This window comes from Candidozyma duobushaemuli (genome assembly GCF_002926085.2).
Source record: "Candidozyma duobushaemuli strain B09383 chromosome Unknown E_B09383, whole genome shotgun sequence".
Classification (NCBI taxonomy): Eukaryota; Fungi; Ascomycota; class Pichiomycetes; order Serinales; family Metschnikowiaceae; genus Candidozyma; species Candidozyma duobushaemuli.
The window spans coordinates 255254-278738 of record NW_020289900.1 but is presented as its reverse complement, the minus strand read 5'-3'; the positions used below and the strand labels follow the sequence as shown (position 1 = coordinate 278738).

The 23485-nt window shown below is 49.2% G+C and overlaps 9 protein-coding genes across 9 annotated transcripts; 4 read left to right on the top strand and 5 right to left on the bottom strand. All coding sequences in view use genetic code 12, as the record gives it.

The window, feature by feature from the left end:
* Positions 1–1733: 1733 nt before the first annotated feature.
* CXQ87_004380 (RuvB family ATP-dependent DNA helicase pontin) lies at positions 1734–3107 on the top strand (the record flags this gene model as incomplete). Its single annotated transcript, XM_025482821.1, has 1 exon — positions 1734–3107. One exon carries the CDS (start codon positions 1734–1736, stop codon positions 3105–3107), a length of 1374 nt encoding a protein of 457 aa, XP_025337764.1.
* Positions 3108–3264: 157 nt separating this feature from the next.
* CXQ87_004379 (syntaxin-binding protein) lies at positions 3265–5130 on the bottom strand (the record flags this gene model as incomplete). The annotated part of the gene is made up of 1 exon (XM_025482820.1): positions 3265–5130. One exon carries the CDS (start codon positions 5128–5130, stop codon positions 3265–3267), a length of 1866 nt encoding a protein of 621 aa, XP_025337763.1.
* Positions 5131–7383: 2253 nt separating this feature from the next.
* CZF1 (Zn(II)2Cys6 transcription factor CZRF1) lies at positions 7384–8031 on the bottom strand (the record flags this gene model as incomplete). The annotated part of the gene is made up of 1 exon (XM_025482819.1): positions 7384–8031. The coding sequence occupies one exon, from the start codon at positions 8029–8031 to the stop codon at positions 7384–7386; it is 648 nt and encodes a 215-aa protein (XP_025337762.1).
* A 3270-nt stretch (positions 8032–11301) lies between these two features.
* Positions 11302–12636, bottom strand: RVS167 (amphiphysin; the record flags this gene model as incomplete). Its single annotated transcript, XM_025482818.1, has 1 exon — positions 11302–12636. One exon carries the CDS (start codon positions 12634–12636, stop codon positions 11302–11304), a length of 1335 nt encoding a protein of 444 aa, XP_025337761.1.
* Positions 12637–12831: 195 nt separating this feature from the next.
* Positions 12832–14118, top strand: CXQ87_004376 (uncharacterized protein; the record flags this gene model as incomplete). The annotated part of the gene is made up of 1 exon (XM_025482817.1): positions 12832–14118. The coding sequence occupies one exon, from the start codon at positions 12832–12834 to the stop codon at positions 14116–14118; it is 1287 nt and encodes a 428-aa protein (XP_025337760.1).
* A 505-nt stretch (positions 14119–14623) lies between these two features.
* On the top strand, positions 14624–15988 carry CXQ87_004375 (dioxygenase; the record flags this gene model as incomplete). Its single annotated transcript, XM_025482816.1, has 1 exon — positions 14624–15988. One exon carries the CDS (start codon positions 14624–14626, stop codon positions 15986–15988), a length of 1365 nt encoding a protein of 454 aa, XP_025337759.1.
* A 579-nt stretch (positions 15989–16567) lies between these two features.
* On the top strand, positions 16568–18142 carry HTS1 (histidine--tRNA ligase; the record flags this gene model as incomplete). Its single annotated transcript, XM_025482815.1, has 1 exon — positions 16568–18142. The coding sequence occupies one exon, from the start codon at positions 16568–16570 to the stop codon at positions 18140–18142; it is 1575 nt and encodes a 524-aa protein (XP_025337758.1).
* Positions 18143–18239: 97 nt separating this feature from the next.
* DES1 (Des1p) lies at positions 18240–19357 on the bottom strand (the record flags this gene model as incomplete). Its single annotated transcript, XM_025482814.1, has 2 exons — positions 18240–19199; positions 19238–19357. 2 exons carry the CDS (start codon positions 19355–19357, stop codon positions 18240–18242), a joined length of 1080 nt encoding a protein of 359 aa, XP_025337757.1.
* A 452-nt stretch (positions 19358–19809) lies between these two features.
* Positions 19810–22506, bottom strand: EST1 (Est1p; the record flags this gene model as incomplete). Its single annotated transcript, XM_025482813.1, has 1 exon — positions 19810–22506. One exon carries the CDS (start codon positions 22504–22506, stop codon positions 19810–19812), a length of 2697 nt encoding a protein of 898 aa, XP_025337756.1.
* Positions 22507–23485: the final 979 nt, after the last annotated feature.

The window sequence follows — 23485 nt, the reverse complement described above, 5'->3', positions numbered from 1 at the left end:
AACCCCTCTTCACCTGTTCACGAAATCGACTTCTGATTGTCCCTTTTCCGTCATATATTTGATTTTTTGGATTCTCTGTTTATGGCATTGGGGACTCGTGTAACTTTGGGATTCTGGGCTGTTTCATTTCAAGGAAATGTTTTTCTAAGTTTCACGACTTTAAAAAATCCCGCTGGTGTTTCCTGTTTTTGACCCAGGCAGGATTGAGGCACCACGGCTTCCTTAATTAGAGCGTCGGCCGATCTAGATTTTGCATCAGTTGCATTTTCAGATGTCTAAAGTAATTTCGATCGGGAATAGAGTTGGTAGGTAATTTTTCAGAAAGCAAAAGCTTATTTTTTCTAGGAAAAAAAATAGACGCAGGGTAAGATTTTGAAGCTTTGAGTTAACCGCTGTGAATATAACCACACCCAAGGTTAATAACAATAAGAAGCATGAGCAGGCTTTTGAAAAATTTAAAAATTTCTCTTGAATGTGATTCTTTGCCGGAGAACCGAAATCAGAATTTTGAAGAGCGTCAAAAATTCAAAGATGTAGCCTCCCATTTTGGCTGCAATCAAGCAAACCCACAATTTATGTACAAAGATGGCGTCATATGCTTTACCCTTATCAGTGAATCTTAAGCTGTTGGGATTTAAGCCTCTGAATTCTATTCCATGATGCATCCTCTCAATGTCGAAACACACAGGTGATCTGCTTCGTGACTTCATCCATGTTCATTACAAGAAAACTGCACTGCCAGAAGTCATGAAGCTCACAATCTAAACTCTCCATTAACGTACGGAGCCCCCACTTGAAGAAGTTCTATAGATGCAGTGATTGCATCGGTTACCGGGTACATACCCACCCAAATTCCACCAGCACATCTCACACTGTAAAAGGCTTCCCCTTAATTATGCTTTGTTCAATTGAATGCTTCGATGTTTAAAACTATATCACGGGATGGGATTGAGGGTACATGCTACCTTCTTAGTGAGCATTGCAAACAACAGCCATTTTATATACGACTTCAATATTTGAGGTTTGTTTAACTTGGTCAGCAGTGCTGATACACGAGTTGGAAATAGTTCGAGAGAAGAAAGTAGAAAAAAAAACGAAATGAATCCCACCTTCTTATTAAGCATTGCAAACAACAACCATTTGATATACGACTTCAATATTTGACATCTATTCAACTTGGTCGCCAGAGCTGATAATTGAGAAATACTTCGAAATTTGAAAAGCAAAAGGAAGAAAGTAGAAAGTTCAATGTAGATAGCCCATTTTCGCAACCACATTCGCTTTGGTACTTGTGTTTTTACATTTTGAAGTAAAAATAACGAAGCTGCACGGACTGTTTCAACGATTGAATACGATTGTGACATGATACATGCCGCCGTCCTAGAGGTTTCGTGCAAACATTTCATTCTTCTTCAGCTTGGTCTACTAGGCTGGAATGGAGAACAAAATTGATATTTGAAAAAAGTCAGAAGACTAGGCTAAATCAATGGAAGCCCTTTTTCGCAACCACACATTCTCATCCTCAGTCCTCCATATCCACCAGCCGATCCCCCACCACACAAGCCCCCAAAAATCCTCTCAACCTCTTTCATTCCCATGTTCAAATAAAAGTTATAAAAAGCACCCTTCTATATATATTGCCCAAACCACTGCCCAAACCACGCCCCAAAGTCCTGGTGTACGGGTGCGCTCCACCTACTACATCTCCATCGCAGTCCATTTCTTCAATCAACATGGTTGAAATCAACGAAGTCAAGGAGTACGCGGCCGGGCCGCTGCGCACGGCAACGCACACGCACATCAAGGGTCTAGGCCTTGACGAGCATGGAGTGGCGAAACCCGTCGATGGCGGTTTTGTCGGACAAGCACAGGCCAGAGAGGCGTGTGGAGTTGTGGTTGACTTGATCAAAACGAAACGGATGAGCGGAAAGGCCATTTTGTTGGCGGGTGCGCCGGGCAGCGGAAAGACCGCTTTGGCGTTGGCGGTTTCCCAGGAACTCGGGCCAAAAGTGCCGTTTTGTCCGATTGTCGGATCGGAGTTGTACTCGGCTGAAGTCAAGAAAACAGCAGCGCTTATGGAGAACTTCAGAAAGGCCATTGGCCTCCGGATCAAGGAGACCAAGGAGGTGTACGAAGGAGAGGTGATTGAGTTGACGCCCGAGGAGGCCGAGAACCCGTTGGGCGGGTATGGAAAGACCATCTCTCACGTTATCGTGGGCTTGAAAACGGCCAAGGGTACCAAGAACTTGCGTTTGGACCCGCTGATTTACGAGAGCATCCAGAAAGAGCGGGTTGTTGTGGGTGATGTTATTTACGTGGAGGCCAACACCGGAGCCGTTAAGCGTGTGGGTCGTTCCGACGCCTATGCCACCGAATTCGACCTTGAGGCCGAGGAGTACGTGCCTTTGCCCAAGGGGGAGGTGCACAAAAAGAAAGAAATCGTCCAGGACGTGACGCTCCACGATTTGGACGTGGCCAACGCCCGTCCGCAGGGCGGCCAGGATGTGCTTTCCATGATGGGCCAGTTGTTGAAGCCCAAGAAGACGGAAATCACCGACAAGTTGCGGGCCGAGGTCAACAAGGTCGTGCTGAAGTACATCGACCAGGGCGTGGCCGAGCTCATCCCCGGTGTGTTGTTCATTGACGAGGTGAACATGTTGGACATTGAAATCTTCACATACTTGAACAGAGCGCTTGAGAGCTCGATTGCGCCCGTGGTCATCTTGGCCTCCAACAGAGGCATGACCACCATCAGAGGCACCGACGACGACGTCAAGTACCCGCACGGCTGTCCTCCCGACTTGATCGACCGTCTTTTGATCGTCAAGACGCTTCCTTACAACCAGGAGGAAATCAAGACCATTGTTTCGAAACGTGCCCAGCTTGAAAACCTCGTGCTTGCTCCGGACGCCTTGACCAAGTTGGCGGAGCACGGCGCTGCCAGCTCCTTGAGATACGCCTTGCAATTGTTGGCTCCTGCCGGTATTTTGGCTAAAACGGCTAACCGTTCCGAGATCATCGCCGCCGACGTCGAGGAGTGTGAGCTTTTGTTCTTGGACTCCCGCCGCTCCATGCAAGTGTTGGGCTCCACCAAGGGCTACCTCTAAAAAATGTAATATACGCAGATATGAGTCGGCCCCAGTGCCTTCGAAGACAGATACAATACACACCGTTACTACGCTGATGTAGGGTTACGTGCACTTCGTTATATTAGAGCGCCTAATATATGCTCAGGTAGTTCTTGCAACACCCATTTTCCCCGACTTAATCCAATTGCCCAAGCTCCAGTATCTCTTGTACAAAGTCCTTGGCCGTGACGATATCCGTGCTGCCGTAGACAACGCCCTTGTGTGGTCTGCCGGGCACGTTGGCCCACTCAGACAAGTTCTGGTATTCCAAGTAGTTTCCACCGCCAACGACAAAAACAATGCCTTCTTCGTACAGCTGCCTCTTTGGCGGCTTCAGGTGGCCACCTCGTGACTTGGGATCGAGGTACAAGTATTCGTCTGTGATATGCATGGAGTTGTTCGAGGCGTTGGCTGGATCCATGATGGCCTCTGCGATGTTGGTGATGGGCAAGTTTTTCTTTTCTGGCAAGAGCTTCTTCAAACCACTAGCCAACGAGGAAATACCGCCGGAAAGCTTACCTTCCGTAAAGCCGTACAATTTGGAAGAAAGACCGTTGAACAAAGCAGAGTTGTTGGTGTCGCCAACGCTGTGTTTCAAGCTCAGCTGCTCGTTCAAGGAGACGTTCTGCGACATCTTAGTCATCTGCTTGAACTTGCGAACGTACTTTATGGCGCTCATGTCGAGCTGAGGATACTTCTGTGCCAAGGTCTGCTCGCACTGCTTTGAGTAAGATTCTGGCAAGTCTGCCAAGAGGCTCAAGATAAGGAACGTTCTCAACTTATCGAGGGAGTTGTCTCTCTTGGAGTCTGACTTCAAAAGCTCGAGGAACTCGCTCTGCACCTTGGGGTCCAGGAACCCTTGCTCAATTTCAAAGAACTTGTCCAACGTACGGGCCTCTAATTCCTTCAAAAGCGAACCCAAGACGTCCATGTGCATGTCCAATGTTGTTTTTCTAGCGGTGAGCTCGGGCAAGGCTTCGACGGCTTGCTGAATAAGCGATGTGTCGGCATTTGCGTCTGGATTGATGTCGTTAATGCTAGAAATGCCTGTTCTATTCGTCAATTCCTGGGCGTCTTTCTTGTATAAGTTCAACTCGACGTCAGCATTTTCAACGACATCGGGGAAAGGCAATTGCGAGTTTTTGTTCCAGAAGAAGTCTTTAGGGTCCACATCATAACTCTTCACGTGCGAGTTGTCCTTATCGTCGTACTTGACCACCTTGATGGTGTTTCTGCGCAATTCAAAAACGTCGCTCACCATGCACTGGTAGATCCACGAGTGGGAGAACATTGACGCCAAATCGACGTTTCTGTCTAAAATTATCAACACGGGGCGCTGCTGGAGCAGCTGGGATCCAGAGCCACGAGAATTGGAGTTGTAGTCACGCAACTTCATGTCCAACTGGGTTGCCACAAGCTCCGCTGGTCCGTTTTTCGGACATCTGATGATAGGCACGCAGTTCATGGTCACCAAGGTGGCGAGAAGGCCGTCGGCGATGGTGTTGGCGAGTCTGTGGATGTTGTCTTCTGAGGTCGAAGGAGAATTGAATTTTGTGAAGGTTTTGGCCGTATCGAGCGAAAACAAGTTGGGCTCCGTCACGATAAAGTCAAGGTACTGGTCGTAGACCTGCTTGATCTTGTTGCCCTTGCCGCAGAGCGAGACCTTCTTGGCAAACTCCTCCAAAAGCTCTCTGTTGATGGTCAGGGTAAAATTCACGTAAAACGACTCGTACGTGTCGTTCTGCAAATCGTGGATAATCTGGGTCACGTTCTCCACGGAAGGCTCCACAAAGTAAATAGCAGGCACGTCAGGCAAAGGCGATCTGGAGCCTGAAAGCAAAGCATGGACGGTGATTCCACAACGTAATAGATCATTGACACGCAAAACAGACGAAATCACCGCCTGCGACTTCTTATCCATCACAAGCACCTTCCACACGATTTCCTCCGATTTCGAGGCCAACGTGAGATCGGCAGTGCCGTCTTTGTTGAGGTGGAGCATTCGCTCAAGGGCGGCTGGGTTGTTAGCGGATTGAGGGGAATTGAGTCACGTGGCCAAGGCCTAATAGAAACATACATATTTGCCTTTCCCGCAAGGTGTGTTGTTCGGCGGACATTGGCGGTGCTGTGCAGGCAAACTAGGGTTTTTGGGGTTGAGGTGGTGTTGAGGTTGGTGCGGTAGGAACAGAGTGTTGATGGTGCACGGGTGTGCACTTTAGAAAAATGTATGAGGTTTTGGGTGAGTGAGAGTGTACACCCGTGCATCATAAGGTGTACGGGTGTTTGGGCGGGCCTATCCAGCAGGATTCCAGAAATTCGAATCTCCACCAAAACACACCACTTTTCTTTCTAAAAAACCACACCGGTTCTTAAAACCTCGTAGACGGCCTGAGCGGCCTGCCGCCAGCCACCAGCTGGTCCGGCACACACGCCCCCATAACAAAACAGGACCTCCTCGGCTACTTGCTGATTAACGCCATGCCTGAACCCTTAACCGAAATAAAAAAAAACACCCAGAAATGTCTCCCACCTGGCAGCAGGGCGCCCCAGATATCGTGATTTCCCTTTTCGAGAATCCCTTGGCTCCAGGCGGCTCCGCCTAATTTAGCCCATCCAGCATGGCCTTGTTTGCTGCACCCTCTGGATAGAAGCGAGGTGTGTCGGTTAAATTTCGGTTTTCCAGGGTACTGGGGTCGACAAACGGAGCTATTGTTCAGCACGATAACCGCCTCCAACGGCCTGGAGGTCCGGTTTCTGGGCAATTCCGGAGGGAGGAGAGATTGGAGAGAATTGACTGGACGGTACCAATTTGGACCCTTTCCACCCAACCACCAGCACATTGCTCCCACGGGTGGAGGGCCCAGCAAACAAGAAAACTTGAGACATTTTTACCAGCCGTACAGTTTGCTTACCCCCGGCATTCTGTAAAAAGGGCTGTATGCCGCTTATTCTTAGCTCGCCAAAACCCTTACGTGCATCGGAGTACCGACCCTGAACCCGAACCTGGCGGTCTTCGGCGTCGGCATGTGGGTTTTCTTATGGTTTTCAGGGCTTCCGAAAGGCGGCATGGCGTCTACACTCGGGCGTTTGCCTACCTGGCGGCTTGGATTACCCTTTCTACAGTGAAAAGGCCATGATAAGGTGTTTCTGGGGCTCTAGGCACGGACCGGGCGGGGCCCTTCGCCTTGTTTTTGCTACTGAGGCTTCTGTCGACAGCGGGCTGGCTTGCGGTGTTGTTTTTGTGGTTCTCTTTTGGTTGGTGAAGGCTGCGTGGGAGGTTGGCGAGATTTTGCTTTTTGTCAAGACCTTTGTGAAACTAACTTTAGGCCTTCTCCACAAAGCAGGGTTGCTAAACGAGATTCTGATGCGGAGTCGTCGTTTCAGCTTGTTTCTGGAACTACGGGTTGTGACGGTTCTAGAAACGCCATTCTTCCGTATCGTCAGTTCTCTGCATCACGCTGGAATTCTCCTCAATTACGGGCATTACTGTGCATCGTTTCGAGCTGCCTTGGAATGGAAACGACCCGCTAGTCCAGTCAGACGTAGCATGGCCAATTGCGCCAGTGTGGCTCCTCTGGGGAAAAGCGAAATCCCCTAGTCCAATAAGCTCAGGCATGACTTTTGTGGGAATATTTCTCGTCGTCTAAAGTTTCTGTTTGTTGGCTAAGATCCTTCTGAACATTCCTCGGTTTACTCAGGTTGCACTGGACGGCTGTTTGGGTTTGTAGAGATAGCCGGGCAGCCGTCAGGAACGGGTTTTGAATGGAAGTTTATTCTGTCACTTGGTTTAAGTGACAGGTTCTGTTCAATTGACATAAAACGCTCGTTGAACTAACTTGGACATCAAAATCTTTCCTACGTTTTGTGCCTACAGCCGAGTTTTGAAATCTATCTTTGCACATCCGGTGCATGTGTATTGTCATCTAAAAATGCCCTAGGGCGTCTGGCGGACCAGAAAGGGTGTTAGGCTGGGGAAGCAGCCTAGCAGCTTATAGCGTTGTGGATCGACATTGTAGAATCTGTCGAAACACTGTCAGCATGAGGATTCCTGAACACCAGTGGGAAAACATCCTGAAACAGCTTCACCAAATGTGAAACGCTGCCTTGTTTCGCCCGCTATCTGGATTAAGTGAGGGAGTTCCAGACTTCTGGTGAACAGATCAAGGTCATGGCGTCAATACTCGAGTAGTAAGACAATCCGTCAAGACCTAGCTCAATTGGCTTCTTCTGAATTGGCTTCTCAATTGCTTCTTCATCAAGAGGATCGGTACTCCACAATGCCCCGCAACACCTTGATCTTGCCATACACATCGTGATCAATGGTGTTCTCCTGGCTCTTCACCTCCTTGCTCTTGTTCTTGTGCTCCGTTCCAGGCTTGGGCCACACACAGTTCAATCGAAGCCTCAGACACTCGGAACACTTGGGCCTCGTTTCACAGCACCGCTTCTTCCTTTGACGGCACGTAAGGCAGCCCATCCGGGATCTTTTCGTGACACCGCCAGAAGCAGAACGGGGTTTGGCCTGATCGCTCAGCGAACGGGACGTTTCTGAGCTGCTCTGGTCTACAGAGGAGCGGGAGTGGGTGGATTCCTTGGAATCTCTCGAAGCAACCAGGCCGTTTCTGTCAGCGCTGCTGATGGAGGGGTCCCACTCGCCGTGGAACTCCTGGTTATTGTTGAAGTTGGGGTTCAGGTTATTCTGGAAAGCCGGGCCTATCACAGGAGGCTGCTGCAACGGATATTGCATGTACTGGTACGGCGAGGACGAGAGGCCCTCCTGCTGGTTTTCCAAAGGCTGGGCCGAATTGGGCTGGGAAAGCGGGTTTGGCAGGTAGAGGGGCTGGCGAGTAGGCGTGGGGTTCTCCTCGTTGGAGAAGGACGGCCTGGAGAGTTTTCCAGGCATGCCATAGGTGTAGAGGGGGTCCTGGGACAGGTTATTTTTTGGGTAGGACGACGACCACGACGGTTGCCACAGGCTCACTGGGGTTAGTTTTGTTGGAAATTGAGTTTGCCGAGAGAATTGATCTGGGGTGGGACTGAGATTAGGGGATCTTGGGATGGGGTTTCGGGGATCTTGGAAAACGAAATTGTTTGCAAATGCTTTGAAATCCTCAAATCAATTGCAGCTGGTTGAATGGAAATTCACCGAAATCACCAACTTCGCTTTCTGACTCCTCCAGTGGTAAATACTGCTCCACTGTGCCCGCTCGTGTTCAATTGCAAAACCTCCGCCGATCCAGCCGCCGGGATGAAAATCAAGAAAGAACGAAAAGTATCAAATCGTTTTTTTCCCAATCCTCCCTCACGGCAGCTCAGCCCGCCTGGGTCAGTAGCCAGCGACTGCGAATCGCCGTCCGGTTGTGAACCACGTCTTGCAGCCAATCACGGCCGGGCCCGGGACGTTGTTTTTGTGTTTAAGGTTGAAGCGGGGGCTTGGATTTCCTGGGGAGACGTCAATGGGCCGTTGGGTGTGGCTCAATTTCGTTAGGCGGTGGTGTAATGGAAATGTGGTGGAGCAGGCGAGTTGGGGATTACTCGAGCATGGGATAGCGTGGAACAATCGTGCAACGAGCAACGACGGCGGTGTGAATTGGCTAGGGTTCGATGGATAGGTGGTGTGGGATCATTTGGTGAAAATTCAACGTCGGTTGGTGAGGATCGGGATGGATACGGATTGAAGGAAAACTCGGGCGGTGGGCTCCAGATCTTTGCTGAATCGTGATCTGACGGTGCCCCACGGGTTTCTTATCGCCTTGGGATAGACGTGATCTACGTGATCTTCAAACCACGCTTTCGGCGAAAACTCTGAAATGTTCAACGGTTATACATACTTTTAATGTTGGACGAACGCCGGTAGCATCAAATTGGGGGAGCCTCTTATGTCAATTAAGGCTGATCGAGGGAAGGAGAATATCTGATGAATGTGTTTGGACGAACTATGGCTTGGAATGTTGGGGATAGGGATTGGAAAGTTACGGTTTGTCTTGTTCCTAAAAAATGCTGAAAATGCGGCGGGACCCCTGGCGGACTTCGCTATAGATATACCGACATTCGAGGAGGCGGTTTTTTTTTTTTTTTTTTTGTAGATGGGAATTAGTAAAGAGAGGTTTGAGAGACCTGGGCGGCGCAGAAGAAGCTGCACGCTGCATGCTGCACACGCGGTTTTCGCCTGGCATGGAGGGATTGAGGGCTTCCTGTAGTGGGCCTTAACAGTGCATTGCATGGTGCAGATGCACGGGCTTCCTGCAGTGGGTCTCCTGCAGAGCCCAAAATGCACCATGCGTGTCGTGAGTCAATCAGGGTTGGGGGACTCTAACCAGAGCATTTGACCATAAAGCGAGACCCGTACCGCGGGCACAGGGCCAGAAACCGTAGGAAAATGAGCCGCTTTTCACGGCTTAGTACAAAAGTTGCAAAATTTTTAGGGAAAAAACCACCGGACTTCGTAAGCCTCTTTTTTTTGGGAGCTGCCATGTGCCTGATCACATGACGTGGGTCACCCTTTCCATGCACCCTACGGACGCAATGCTGGCCGCACGACAGTTCTATTAATGAGGGATGCCAAATAATAAACACCGCCATATGCTCCAGTCTGCTTGGAGTTTTGGGCCCAGCACATGAGGCACATGCACATGAGGAGGACGAAGACGAGGAAGACGAGGAAGACGACAAAGTTTTGACAAAGCACAACAAAAAAAAAAGACAAGAATCACAAAGTTTCACAAAAACATGGCCGTCAGGGAAACGCAGACACTTTTAAACCTACCAAGCCTTCGCCTGGCAAACGAGGCCAAACAAGTCCAGTGACTCAATTCTGCTAGTGCAGGCAGACTGTGCAGTGGAGATCCTCGCCCGCGGGAGACAGGCCGCCGCCTTCCACAGATAAGCAGAGCTTGAAGGGACATGAACGAAAAAAGCAAAATGAATAAGCAGTTGAGTGAATTATTTCATTGAAGCCGTTTTGCCAAAAAGCATACATGTATTTTTTGTCTTTGCCCAACGATTTATGGGTCCGCTGGGTCGGAGCCTCGTCGTGACCGCAGCCGCATTTACCACATCCAGAGAGTCTGTACCCAGCTTCCGGCGAAACTGTATCCGGCGAAGCTGTATCCGGCGAATTTTCAGCGACCGTAGCGACCGCCCATTATTTTCAGCGACCGTAGCGATCGCCCATTATTTTCAGCTTATTTTATCACCACTGAAACGGACCACCCAGGCGATTACGAAAGCAAAGTGGCGGTTACTCAAAAATAGTGGCACTTGCACAAACGCACAATTAAGCTTTTGCGGTGGCACCTCTGAAACAGCAATAAAGGACTTTGTGCATTCGTGTGGTTAAACTTTGTGCACCATGAAGTAAACTTTGTGCAGCAGCGAAGTGAACTTTGTGCACCATGAACTGAACTTTGTGCACAATGAAGGGAACTTTGTGCACAATGAAGGGAACTTTGTGCATTGTGGTTAAACTTCTTGCTTTGTGAGCTTCAGCGTTTCAGGGACACTGCCTTCGGCTGCATCCGGCGTGTTCGCTAAAATGCTGGAGTCGATCTTCCACGTAAATGCAACACGGAGTGTCCATCTGGACCCATTTGAGAACCGCGGGAGATCTGTGCTAATCTGGAAAAAGAAGGTCAGATCTGGAACAAAAGCACAGATCTGGAAAAACCGCCATTTACGATGGGAATCGTTCCCCACTGAGGAGAAGGTGGCTTTACCAATTGCTATTGTGCTGTCTTCTTTACATGCGACTTCAGGAATCGATGATTGGCTTAGATGGGTTGGCTGCGAAATGACCATGGAGACAAGGCTGAAGTGCTTTTCTTTTGACGTAGCTGGATTGACGTGCGTAGCTTGCTTAAGTCAATGTTCCACGATTAAGCTTTGGTCATGTTCCACTGAGTTCATAACCCTGCACAACGGCTGTAATCCGGCTGTCCTGCTGTATTGTTCGTTTTGAGGATTCCATTGTTGTCAGTTTGATCCACGGGGTCGTGGTGTACTTTCTCAGCAGCTGAGAAAACAATGGCTGTCAAGACTGGTCATTGCTTGACCAGAAAGTGGACAAAAGCGTGGTTTTCGACATAGTCCTTTTGTCTATGGGAAGCCCACTAAGATTTATCTTGTAGCTGGCCCCGCTACACATCCCCCATTATGCGTATATTCTAATCTACTCTCAGTTCAACTGGACATAGTTGCCTGGGAAGGCTCCCGTCTGGCCATTATAGCGTCCAGTCCACCATCCATTAGCGTCTCCCTGTTCCACAATCTCAATCACAGCGCCAGCCGTGAACGTCAAGTCTCCCTGGGCCTGGGCAGTGTAGTCATACAAGGCTGTGCAAGTTGGACTGCCAGTAGCAGCTGGAGCAGCAGCTGGAGCACCGTACTGAGGTGGCGCCGCCTCTTGAGGTTGGCCGTACTGAGGTTGGCCATATTGTTGAGGCTGCTGGGCGGCTGCTTGGCCGTACTGCTGAGGCTGGTACTGTGCTTTCTCGTTGCCGTAGCCGTAGTTGTTGCCTGTTTGGCCCGGAGTGTACTGAGGAAGGGTCTGTCCAGCGGCTCCTGGAGCACCAGCAGTGCCTGGCGCAGTCGACACTGGCAGACCAGACGAGCCGGTGTTGTTGCCGCTCATCATCTGGTGCCTTCTCTTGGTGGCCTCCAACTTGTTCTTGGCGTGGCCCACCTTGAAGTGGGTGATGCCAATGTTGTCAGTCTGCTCTTCGATGTCACCCTTCTTTGCAGTGTAAGCCTCGACAATGTCCAGGTTCAAGTCAAAGTACGGGATCTTGAGCTCTTCCATCCTGCTGTACAACGTGTAAAAGATGTTTAGCTGCATGTAGTAGAACGACACGAACAAAGGTTTGATGAAGTCCAGCTGCATGGCAAACAAGGTGGGCAACTCGTCCTTCAACATGTTGTTGTAGTAGTCAAACTCCTCCTGAGCAACGGCAACCTCGGCCTCGGCACTGTACATCTTCTCCTCGTCCTTGGCCGTACGCTCCTTCTTCTCCTCGTACTTCTTGTGCGTACGCTTGTGTCTGTCCAAGTCGACCTGCTTGTGCTCTCTTTTGGTGGCCATCTTTCTGATCAGCTGAATCACCTTCAAGAGCTCCTGTGCTGGGTCAACAACACGCTTCTGGATAAGCTCAAGATCCGGCTGCAACAGCTCCTTCAACTCCTTCACCACCTCTCGGTACGACTCCGCCGCCTCGATACCTTCTGGGTTATCCTCGGGTATGGTAGCACTGGGGTCCGATAAACGCCCACTGATGGGCTTGTAGATCTCCTCAATGGCCTTGGAAAAGTCAATCTGGTATTCCAACATGCCGTTGACGGCGGCAAAGTAACGCTTGGACTCCTCACTGAGTTTCTTGGTTTCCAACTCCAACTCTTTGAATCGTCTTTCGGCATCGGCGTAAACAGGGTCCAGGGTGATTTCACCCATATTGAGCTTTTGCCGGAAGTTCTGCGGCGCACGCAACACCGACTTCTTGATGCCTTTGAACGACATGGTTTAGTGTTTATGAAGATTGGAGCTTTGTTGGTGCTGAGGTATAATGCCGACTGGGAAAGGGGAAAAAGTCACTAACCGTCCGTGGTGCACGGGTGTGCCACCGTGCGCACTCCAAGCCTCCACTTTGATAGGTGACCATGCTGGGGAAATCTTATCACTACTTGTTCTTCTTCTTGACTTTTTTTTTAAAAAATGTTAGTGGAACTTGGCGCTGTGGCCGTGACGCCGCTCGTGACGCTCCAATGCGTTCTCCTAAAGTCCACAAAGCTTGCTCTCTCTGTTTTCTGGTACCTGTGCTGGTTTTTGCACCCATTGGCCATCACACGTAGAATTCCTGAAGGTCCGATGGAAGGAATGGATTATGTGGTGGAGATTTCGACTTTCGACTTTTCAGAAATCCAGGAAAAGGCTCTTTACGTTTCACACCGGTATCTCTTTGGCAACCCAGCCGACACTGGATTCAATGGTATCCCGCTTGCTGAGACTGAAGGGTTCAGCGACTACTTGATGAAGGTTAAGATCTGGGAGAATGCCTACCATACCGTTGAGGTGATCGAGGGGTATGTGGATTCGGATTTGGAAGAGGAGTCCAATGAGGCGGAACAGAATGACCAAGAGTCAAAGAATCCACAGACCCTCAATGGAACATCCACTGTGGATGAAGCTTCAATATTCGATCCCCACGACGTATCTTCAAAAGTCTCCTCCTCTTCTTCAGTGACAGACACATCCTACTGTGAGGCTGCAAAAAAGCTGAAAATCAAAAAGAGACACAGAGTGCTCCACAAAATGGTTGCAAATCATCCTCCAGTCCTCACTGCCAGCCGTTTCAAGCACCTCAGGATTGCAATCGAGAAATATATCGAAACTCTGGGCTTACCTAAACACCTCTTTTTGAAACTCTGCTGGCAGTACTTCAGTTGGGACGGTACCGACATTGATATGATGTATTTGGAGCCCGAACTCGAGGTTTGTTTTTTGTGGATGGAGGTTTTGAGAGAGGATTTCCCCATAAGCTCGGCAGATATGTGGACTTTCACCGCCAAGGTGATATTGGAGCTGCTTGGAGCATCCAAGATTCCATGGACCGGAGGAAGATTCGACAGCATGCCTTTTATTAAGGCCAGCTTTGGCGAGTTGTGTTCGAGATTTAATTTAAATCTTAGAGAACAGGTGGCTCTCTGGGGAGGCGTCCATATCTTGGGCTTCCTGGATTTCATGGAAATCGAACCAACACAGAGCAATATCTACCTTGAAGAGATGCCAGGATACAAGGAGCTTACTCCACGGGCGAGGCAATTGTTAGAGCTTTTCGGCAAAAAGGGCCCTGATATAGCAGGCGAGTTTTGTGAAGACCACAATTTGCTTATTCGGGAGTTTGGTCAGGCTTATGGCAAGATGATAGAGCAGACCAATCCTTTGATCAGGCTTGCTCGGGAGGATTGTAGAAAGAGGAGAAAGCCCGGACGGAGGAGGTAGTGAATTTCATAGAATCGAGGAATGAAGATGATAAAAGGTATTGGAAAATTTAGGTGTCATTGCAACTGAAGTCTATGGTGATCGCACTAGCAAGTGTGGTTTGTCATCATACATTATCATCCACACTAGCAACAATAATAACGACCCAGCCGGCAAAATCAGCAAATCTGTCCAAAGGGAAGAATCAACTCAACTTATTCAACTTCATGAATAATCACATCATCAGCCTTTGACATACAAAACACACATCCCATCTCCCTGGACGGCTGCGAAAAGGATCGACCGTTTCTGAGACATACATTACCCATCAGCACCAAACACCGAAACTAAAAGCCCCTCGAAAACCCTCAAACCAAAACTATATAAATCACCCGAATCGTACCACTTCCTATTTCTTCCGAAATCGCCCCTGACCCACACCGCCAAGCCGCTTTTCCAAGGCCTCGTTCCGAAGATACTCCATCCTGCAAATCAGCTGAGTTTTCGCAACTACCACTTCTTCTTCATGGTGTTGGACATCAAGACGTTTTCAGTGCTGGATACCACAGGGTTCCTTCCGGCCGAGCTCCCGCTCCGGAGACTCCCCCAGCCCTGTTTTCAGCCTTGGGAGGATATCGTGGAAAACTTGCCTGCTTTGCTTCTCAGCAGAAGAATCAGAAGTGTCATAGACCAACTCCCACAAATCGACGTGGCCGAGATCCAAGAGCTTCCTGAGCTCAGGAGGGCTTATTCCGTTCTAGGCTTTTTGGCCCACGGATACGTATGGGGCGCCTCGACGCCGTCGTCCAAAATACCCGAACAGGTAGCAAAGCCGTTGATCGAAGTTGCTGACCGCCTCGGACTCCCTCCTTTGGCCACGTACGCCGGTTTGTGCCTTTGGAATTTCAGAGAAATCATGCCCGGTCTGGACGAATACGCCCAAGGCAGGTTCAACTGGGACAACCTCACCACCATCAACACTTTCACAGGCTCCATCGACGAATCCTGGTTCTACTTGGTCAGTGTGTTTTTCGAGTACAGCGGCGGCCAGTGTGTCCGCTATGGTCTCCAGGCCATGGAGCACGCCAAGAACGGCAACATCGAGCAGTTGACCCGGAGTCTTCAGGAGTTGGCTCAGACCATCGACCACTTGGGCTCCGTGCTCATGCGTATGGAGGAGATGTGTGATCCACACGTGTTCTACTTTAGAATCAGACCCTACTTGGCCGGCTGGAAGAACATGGAAGGCGTGGGTCTTCACCCCAATGGTGTGATTTACGGCAACGAAAAGGCCCACAGAACGTATGCGGGTGGTTCCAACGCCCAGTCTTCTTTGATCCAGTTTCTTGACTCCTTGTTGAGCGTTCAGCACCATTCGACTGGCGAGAGACCGGTTCCCGATTTGGCCAAATCCGCTCCACCAAAGGAAAGCACCGGTTCGGCTTCCAACGCCTTCCTCGTGGAAATGCGCAAGTACATGCCTCAGGAGCACAGAGAGTTTTTGGCGATGGTGGACGAAGAATGCAAAATTCGTGAGTTTGTCTTCCAGAACAAGCAGAACTCGGAGCTCACTCTCAGCTACGACGCCTGCTTGGCCATGCTCAAGCTGTTCAGAGACAAACACATCCAGATCGTCACACGTTATGTCGTATTGCAGGCCAAGAAGGCGCCCAAGATGGGTTCTTCGTCGACTCTCCGTTCTGGATTGGCGAAAAAGAAGGCTGCTGGTGTTGAAGAGAAGGGTACAGGTGGTACGTCCTTGCTACCGTTCTTGAAGCAATGCAGAGACGAGACCGGTGATCCTGCGGCAGGCAGCTGGGGTAAGCGTCTTCTCAGTGACGGTGTGATGCGTTTGGGATATTCCAAGCCGAACGGTATTAATGAGGATTAAATGGATGAATGACGAGAAAGTCGATTCGAGTTTCATGACGAAACACAAGCTCAACAAAATTACGCAGATAGAGGATGCCACTGGGGTCCCTGGTCTGCACCAAAGGGTAGATTGATATATGATAATAGAGGATACGAGCTAGGCATTGGGGTGCGTCAGTAGACAACGAATTCAAGAACATAATGAAGAAGATTTGAAAGAAGATCTAAATAAAGTCAATCAACCTGAATTAATTGGACAGAGATATTATTTGAATTCAGCTGACTTTGTACTTTTGTACTGATGATCATCGCTCAAGCGGCTGAAAAATGGCTGCGAAAATGGGATACCAACATTGAACCACCAACTTACAAAAATGGGACAATGCCGCCTTATTGTATTTTATTATAATGGAGGGAAACCGCATTTTATCATCCACCACCAAATACAGCCGCCAGATTCCACCGTTTGAGCCCCAGGGAAGGGTAGTCACACCCGTGCACCACACTCTGCTATAGGATTTTTTTCCACCCCACCGTCTTGAAACGAATGTTCAAGCGGTTTCTACGACTTTCATCCACCCGAACGTTCGCCAGAGTCATGTCCACGGAAGCCACACAGCCCACAGCCAACAAAGCCGCTGCTGCTGCCCCAAATGCCAAGCAGAGCAAAAAATCAAAAAAGCAGGAGTCCCAGTTTCTCTTGAAAACCCCAAAGGGTACCAAGGACTGGGCCGATAAGGACATGGTGTTGAGAGAGGAGATCTTCGGCACCTTGAGCTCTTTGTTCAAAAAACACGGTGGTGTGACCATCGACACGCCGGTGTTTGAGCTCCGAGAGATTCTTACGGGAAAGTACGGTGAAGACTCCAAATTGATCTACAACTTGGAGGACCAGGGAGGCGAATTGACCTCCTTGAGATACGACTTGACCGTTCCGTTCGCCCGTTTTGTCGCCTGCAACAGCATCAGCGCCATCAAGCGTTACCACATCGCCAAGGTCTACAGAAGAGACCAGCCGGCTATGACCAAGGGCAGAATGAGAGAGTTCTACCAGTGTGACTTTGACATGGCGGGCAACTACGACGTGATGGTGCCCGATTCGGAGATTTTGGTCATTTTGTGTGAGGGTTTGACGTCGTTGGGTGTTTCCGACTTCAAGGTCAAGTTGAACCACAGAAAGATCTTGGACGGTATCTTCCAGGCTTGCGGTGTGAAGGACGAGGACGTCAGAAAGATCTCGTCTGCGGTGGACAAGTTGGACAAGTCTCCATGGGAGGCTGTCAAGAAGGAGATGACCGTGGAGAAGGGCCAGACCGAGGAGGTTGCCGATAAAATTGGTGAGTTCGTCAAGGTGAGCGGCTCCATCCGTGAAACCTTGGAGTTCTTGTCGTCGTCTGAGCTTTTGAAAACCAACGAAAGCGCCCAGAAGGGTATCGAGGAAATGGCCGTTTTGGCCGACTACGCCGAGGCTTTCGGTATCTCCAACTTCTTGTCCTTTGACTTGTCTCTCGCGAGAGGTTTGGACTACTACACTGGTTTGATCTACGAGGCTGTCACTGCCGCTTCTGCTCCACCAAAGAACGCTGCTGAGTTGAAGGCCAAGGCCAAGAAGGACTCTGAGGAGGATGCGTCTGAGTACGTTGGTGTTGGTTCGATTGCTGCCGGTGGTCGTTACGACAACTTGGTGGGTATGTTCTCCAACGGCAAGTCCATCCCATGTGTGGGTATTTCTTTCGGTGTCGAGAGAATTTTCTCCATCATCAAGGCCAGAGCCGCTAAGGAGTGGGAGTCTCTTTCTGCTTCTCAGACCGACGTTTACGTTATGGCGTTTGGCGGTGGTCCTGACTGGACTGGTTTCTTGCCACAGAGAATGTCTGTTGCTAAGCAATTGTGGCAGGCTGGTATCAGCGCTGAGTACGTCTACAAGGCTAAGGCCAACCCTAGAAAACAGTTTGATGCTGCCGAGAAGTCTGGTGCCAAATTGGCTGTTATCTTGGGTAAGGAGGAGTACCCAGAGGGCAAGTTGAGAGTGAAGAAGTTGGGCCAGGGCGATGACAGTAATGAGGGTGAGCTTGTGGAGGCTAAGGATATCGTTAGCGTTGTTCAGGAGCAGTTGGCTGCCTACAACGGCGGTGATGCTGACGTTTTGACTCGTTTGGTCAAGAATTTGTAAATGTGTTATAATAGAACTGCCAGAAGCTGGCACATACCAAGAAACTACTTTTGTTTCGAACGGCGAAATCTGCCTATCATACTTTTCCTATCCTATCCTAATTTTGATTCCTGTCCAACCCGCTAACGTTCCGTCCCAGACGCTCCTTGCCCGTACGCTTGACTCTGTTCCACAACGTGTTGACGTCGTTGAAGCAGAAATGCCAGATGACGCCACACCACGAGTCAACTTTTGGCAAAGGATCGTAGAACTCGGCTGCGATCCGGCGAAGCTCTGGAAGCTTGGTCCATGCAACGTAGGGGAAGTCGTGGTGCTCGTTGTGGTAGCCCACGTTCCACGTCACTAAGTTGAGCGTTCCGTAATACGAGTATGTCTCTGCGGGCACAAGCTCGGGCGTGAGATTGCCTTCTTTCTCGTGGCCAGCCCGAGGAACGTTATTTTCGTTGAGCACGTAGTGTTCGGCGATGAAATGGCCAGCACAGGGGTGCAAGGAGCCGGCCAAAAAGGACGACATGATGAAGTAGAGCAAGCTGTTGACGCCAGCGAGCTTCACGAGCGCCACGTCGAAAGAAACCTGGAACACGATGTTCATCAAATGAATGTAGGTGAAGTTGATCTGGGTGATGAACATCGGTCTCAAGGCGTAGAAGAAGATCTGGCACGTGGCGAAAAACACTTTGCCCAAGACATTCGACAATACGACTGATTCTAACGAAGTAGGCAAGTCCGTGTCTAAGTACTCGTCGCCCATGAACTTGTGGTGCAACTGGTGGTATGGCTGGAACGAGGCGCTGTAGGGAATACCAATAGGAATATTTGTGAAGATGGCAAAAAGCTTATTGTGCAAAGGCTTCTTGAACATCAAGTTGTGGGACAATTCATGGATAGCGAGGAAGATGGCCTGGTTAGCCGTGGCTCCTATCACATAGGCCAAACCGAAAAACTTCCATGAAATCGGATGGGTGTTCCGCAAGTACACCGCCGTTGCCACCTGCAACGCCACCACCGCCATCACATACCATTTCAGCTTGGGTTCGTGACCCGTGAGCTTTCTGACCTCGGGTATTTGGCTATAATGGCCTTTCTCCTGGCCACATGGGGCTCAGCGTCTTTTGTCCAGTAGTACTCGTTGAGCACGTCGAGAGGCGCGTCGGCAGCAGGCGCCTCCACCTTGTAGCTCTGTTTAGAGATCCTATGAGTAAGAGACTCGACCATAAAGATGAGAAATGAGTCTGGTCTGATTTCGTGAAAAGGCAGTGTGGTGTGTGCAGGAAGTACGAAGAGACGGGTCCATACTGAAGGGGACATTTCATAGATTTGTCGTTGCCCTTTGCTGTTGCTTCTCTAGATCTGTCAACGTACTTTGGTGTTGTTTTTGAAAGAAGAGATCGTCACTTTTTCGGTATTGTTCATTTGTATGTGAACTACGCGGTTGGTCTGATTTGCGGATGCATAGCGTCAAACTGGCGATGGTGCGAGCCTGTCAAATCTAGGTACCATACTCGGGAATCCGATAGGCCCGGATCGAGAACTCAGAATGCAGAACTGGTTTCACAGTAGCAGGGTGTTTAGCAATGCAATAAGCATTTGGAAAAAATAATAATGTCATTGTGAATTCCCCTCTTGCTCAAATTGCAATTTGCAATTTGCAACCATTCCAGGCACCATTACTGGCTAGACCCAAAGTTCTGGCTGCTCTGGGAACTGCCGCCGTAGTAGTTCCATGGTGCCTGGCGGTTCCAAGGACCCTGTGGTCCGTACATTCCAAATCCTCCCGGCGGCTGACCGTAGATACTGGCGTATTGCTGGAAATCAGGAACCTGGGATGAACCTGGCATCTGCGTAGCTTGTGGAGGTGGAGGTGGCGCCATTCCAGGATAAACGGGCATTCCGTAGCCCTGTGGGTATCCAAAAGGCTGGGCTGGCCCTTGAAGAAACTGGCTCTGTGCCATGGAGTAGCCTAATTGTGGAGTCTGTCCCATTGGCGGCATCATAGGCTGATTCATCAGGAACTCGTGGCCCTGGACCTGTGGACTTCCTTGAGGCAATGGTTGAGAAAATCCCTGTTGGGTAGAAGCAGCCTGGATCTGGTGTGTGGCATCCACAGGCTCCTGGGTTGACGTTCTGAGAGCACCCAGGCTGTCCTGAGAATCAGGGATCACCACATCGTTGGACTTGTCCTGGTAGGTATCGTTGATGATGGAGTTGACCATATCAGAAAGACCCGCTTCGGTGTCAATTCCACCGGAACCATTTTGCTGTCTGAACGACTGGGCATGGCCTGCGATCATCAGCTCAATTTCTTCAATGGAAGAAGGAGCCACATTGGAGGTGGAAATTTCGGTAGACAGGTTGGCGACTTGCACTTCGTTATCCTCTTCAACTGGCTTCTTGGGCACCTTCTTAGCTTCCTCTGGCTTCTTGGGACCCTCTCTGATGATCGAAGCATAATCCTTCTTCTTCTCTGCCTTCTTATCAGTCTTTGGCTTGGGAGACTTCTTCTTGATACCCTTCACATTTGGCGTGGCCGAAACCTCCACCTTGACCTGGAGCAAATGGGAGTATTCATCGAGGGTTAAATCGTTAAAATTGTTGCTGACCTGCTTGGCAATAGCGCAGAACCTCATATCGTTTTCAAGCGATTCGGATGCCTGTGCAATGAGCTCAGCCTTGAGCTTTCTCTTGCTCTCAGTATCGAGATTTTCGCTGTTGAGCTCGAACTCCTTGTCAATCTGCTGGACAGCGTAGTTGTCCAAAAACAAGGGAATGCCCTGGGCTTTGCTAAAATACTCACCACCAAAAAGTGGTCCGACATAGTCACTGGAAAACAATCTCGTGTCCTGGAAGTCCTTGAACTGGAAGCCAATTGGGCCAAAGTCCTTGAAGTTGACATCTTCAGCAAAGTAGTGCGTACGAGTCGGAAGGTCCTGAGCAAGATAGGCATCTGAGAGAATAGCGAGCCTGTGGGCTTGCTTTTCCAGATCGTTGAGAACGATAGCATTCACGGCTTTTGCAACAGAATGGTTCAATTCCCCACGATCGTAGCTGAGAAGCCCTGTTTGTTTTCTGAGGAAAGCCAAGATGAAACGCAAGTTCGGGAGGTGAACGTCCTTGTTGAACTTCAATTCCGCAACGTCTCTGAGATAAGCATTAAGGTAGTTGACGAAGAAGTAACCAATCTTTTTCTTAGCAGATTGGCTGTTCTCGGCCTCCGCCCAGCAGAAGAAGCAGATCAACACGGTCAAATGCTCCTTGATGAATTCAGGGTTTTTGACAAACTGAGTAGTTTCAGGGTTGCAGAACAACACCCCGATGATCTCCTTCTCTGCTGTTTCAACATTAAGAGGGCGTTTATAAAAAGAAGAAAAGAAGATCTGGGCCAAAATACGTAGAAGCCAGATGTTGATATCCTCCTCGTTCATTTGACGAGGGTGTTTCAGCTTAATGGAAGTATAGGCTCCTTCGAGCCACTGCTTCTTGAATATCGTTGCAAGGTTCACCTTACCAACAACGTAGTTCGGTATTCTGGTAAACTGAGAGCGCAAAAACCACAAAGTTGCATCAAACTTGGCATTGGCGCTATTATAAATAACACCAATATGGTTGTAAGGCTCATTGAGCGCTGGAAGCAAACCAATGCACTTATGGTAGCACTGCAACGCAGGCTCGTAATGCTTGAGAGAATTGGCGTTTTTGTCCTGCTGTTTCAAGTGTCTGTAGTAGGCGTTCACTGACTTGCAAGGATCAACATATGTGACCGTGATGGTGGCAGAGTGTCTATTCAAATTACCCAATCCCAACAAACAGTGGTAGAGGATGAAGGTAAGGTTTGCATTAAAATCGGAATTCGTGCACTTTTTGCCTGCGCCTGTGGCAATGTCTAAATCGGCGAGGTAGTTTTTCGGCAATAACGGATTTTCGTACGTTGCCATCATATGCTGGAGAATGGATCTGTATGCTGCAGTGGAAGACTTGACGAACTTGGTGAAGGTCTCGTTCAACTTTCTCATTTCCACAATCTTGAAGTTCCCCTTTTTCTTGTCCTTGAGTGTATCTGCCGACTGCAAGTACAAATCGGCATGCTGGCGTTGGTAGAACTTCACGATGGGGTGCAAAAACTTACCCCATAGTATCTCCAAAAGCTCAACCAGCGCAAACTCAGCATCCTGGTTTTGCGGAGTAGCGCCAGAGTGCTGTTTCTCGTGGTACCGAGCCACGTCGTCCTGGATCCACTGGGAAAACTTGGATTGGACCACGGCGTTGAAGCCTAGGAGGAGAGACTGGTCGACATACTTTTTCGAAAGGAAATCGTCAAGGTGAGACTTGTATTTTTGGATGTCTGCGGTGACGGGAGGCGGGAGCATATTTTAAGGCAACGACGGCGCAATGATCATTCTAAATGCCGATGGGCCTCTGGCGATTCAGCGTTAAGCTTGTGGTGAAGAAAAAAAGGCCGGCTTTTTCGATGCTCAGGGCCTCTGCACAGGACCGGTTGGTGGTTGCAAATTGGAGGCGGTCGTAGGTGGGACATGTACGGGGTGATGGGTAAATTCGTGTGTTTTTGGTTTACAGGTTGTATGAGCTGTATCTTTGCTGGTAGTTTTAATGGGTTTACTCCTTTTAGCCTGTTGCAGTTGGGCAGGGGTGGTTGCTACAGAATTCAGATCAGGCAGATCTTCGTATTTTGAATGATTCGATTTGATTTCTCTCCGTTATTGATTTTCAGTCAGTCTTTCCAATAATGAATTTCATTTTTCTAGGAATAGGCAACGTTGGTGGGAGAGTTTGCAGCCATTGTGACCGCGATCGGAATTACAGAGGTGCATGGAACACCCTGATGAGGATCTGAAATCTTAGCATGATATGTATCATCATCTGAGTTAGGAGGTGTACATTTATTTTATTGCTTTTATCGATTATTCAGTTAACTAATCATTGAACTGCGGTGTCCCAGAAGTAGACTTGTAATACCCTCACCGCTGTGGTTGAGGCTTCACGGGTTATCCCGTCTCAGATACCCACCAACCATGCCTGTCCTGAGACATCACATCCATTGAAACTCGATTTCAAAATTCAAGCCACTTGAAAAATGCTTTAACGGTAATGAGCCCAATTGAAGACTCTTCTTACACAATTTAGACTCCTTTTGGGCTTACATCGAGATGCGTCTATCTGCATCAACATTTCGCAGCCATTTAAACCCTATATTCATTGAAGTCCAAAATGGCTAGACATTATAAAACAAATGTTTCATTTTCATTTCACTTGCTTCTTTGATAGAAAGACCCATTTGATAAAACTCGTTCAGTTTTCCTTATTATCTTGAATCCGACCCTTCAACTC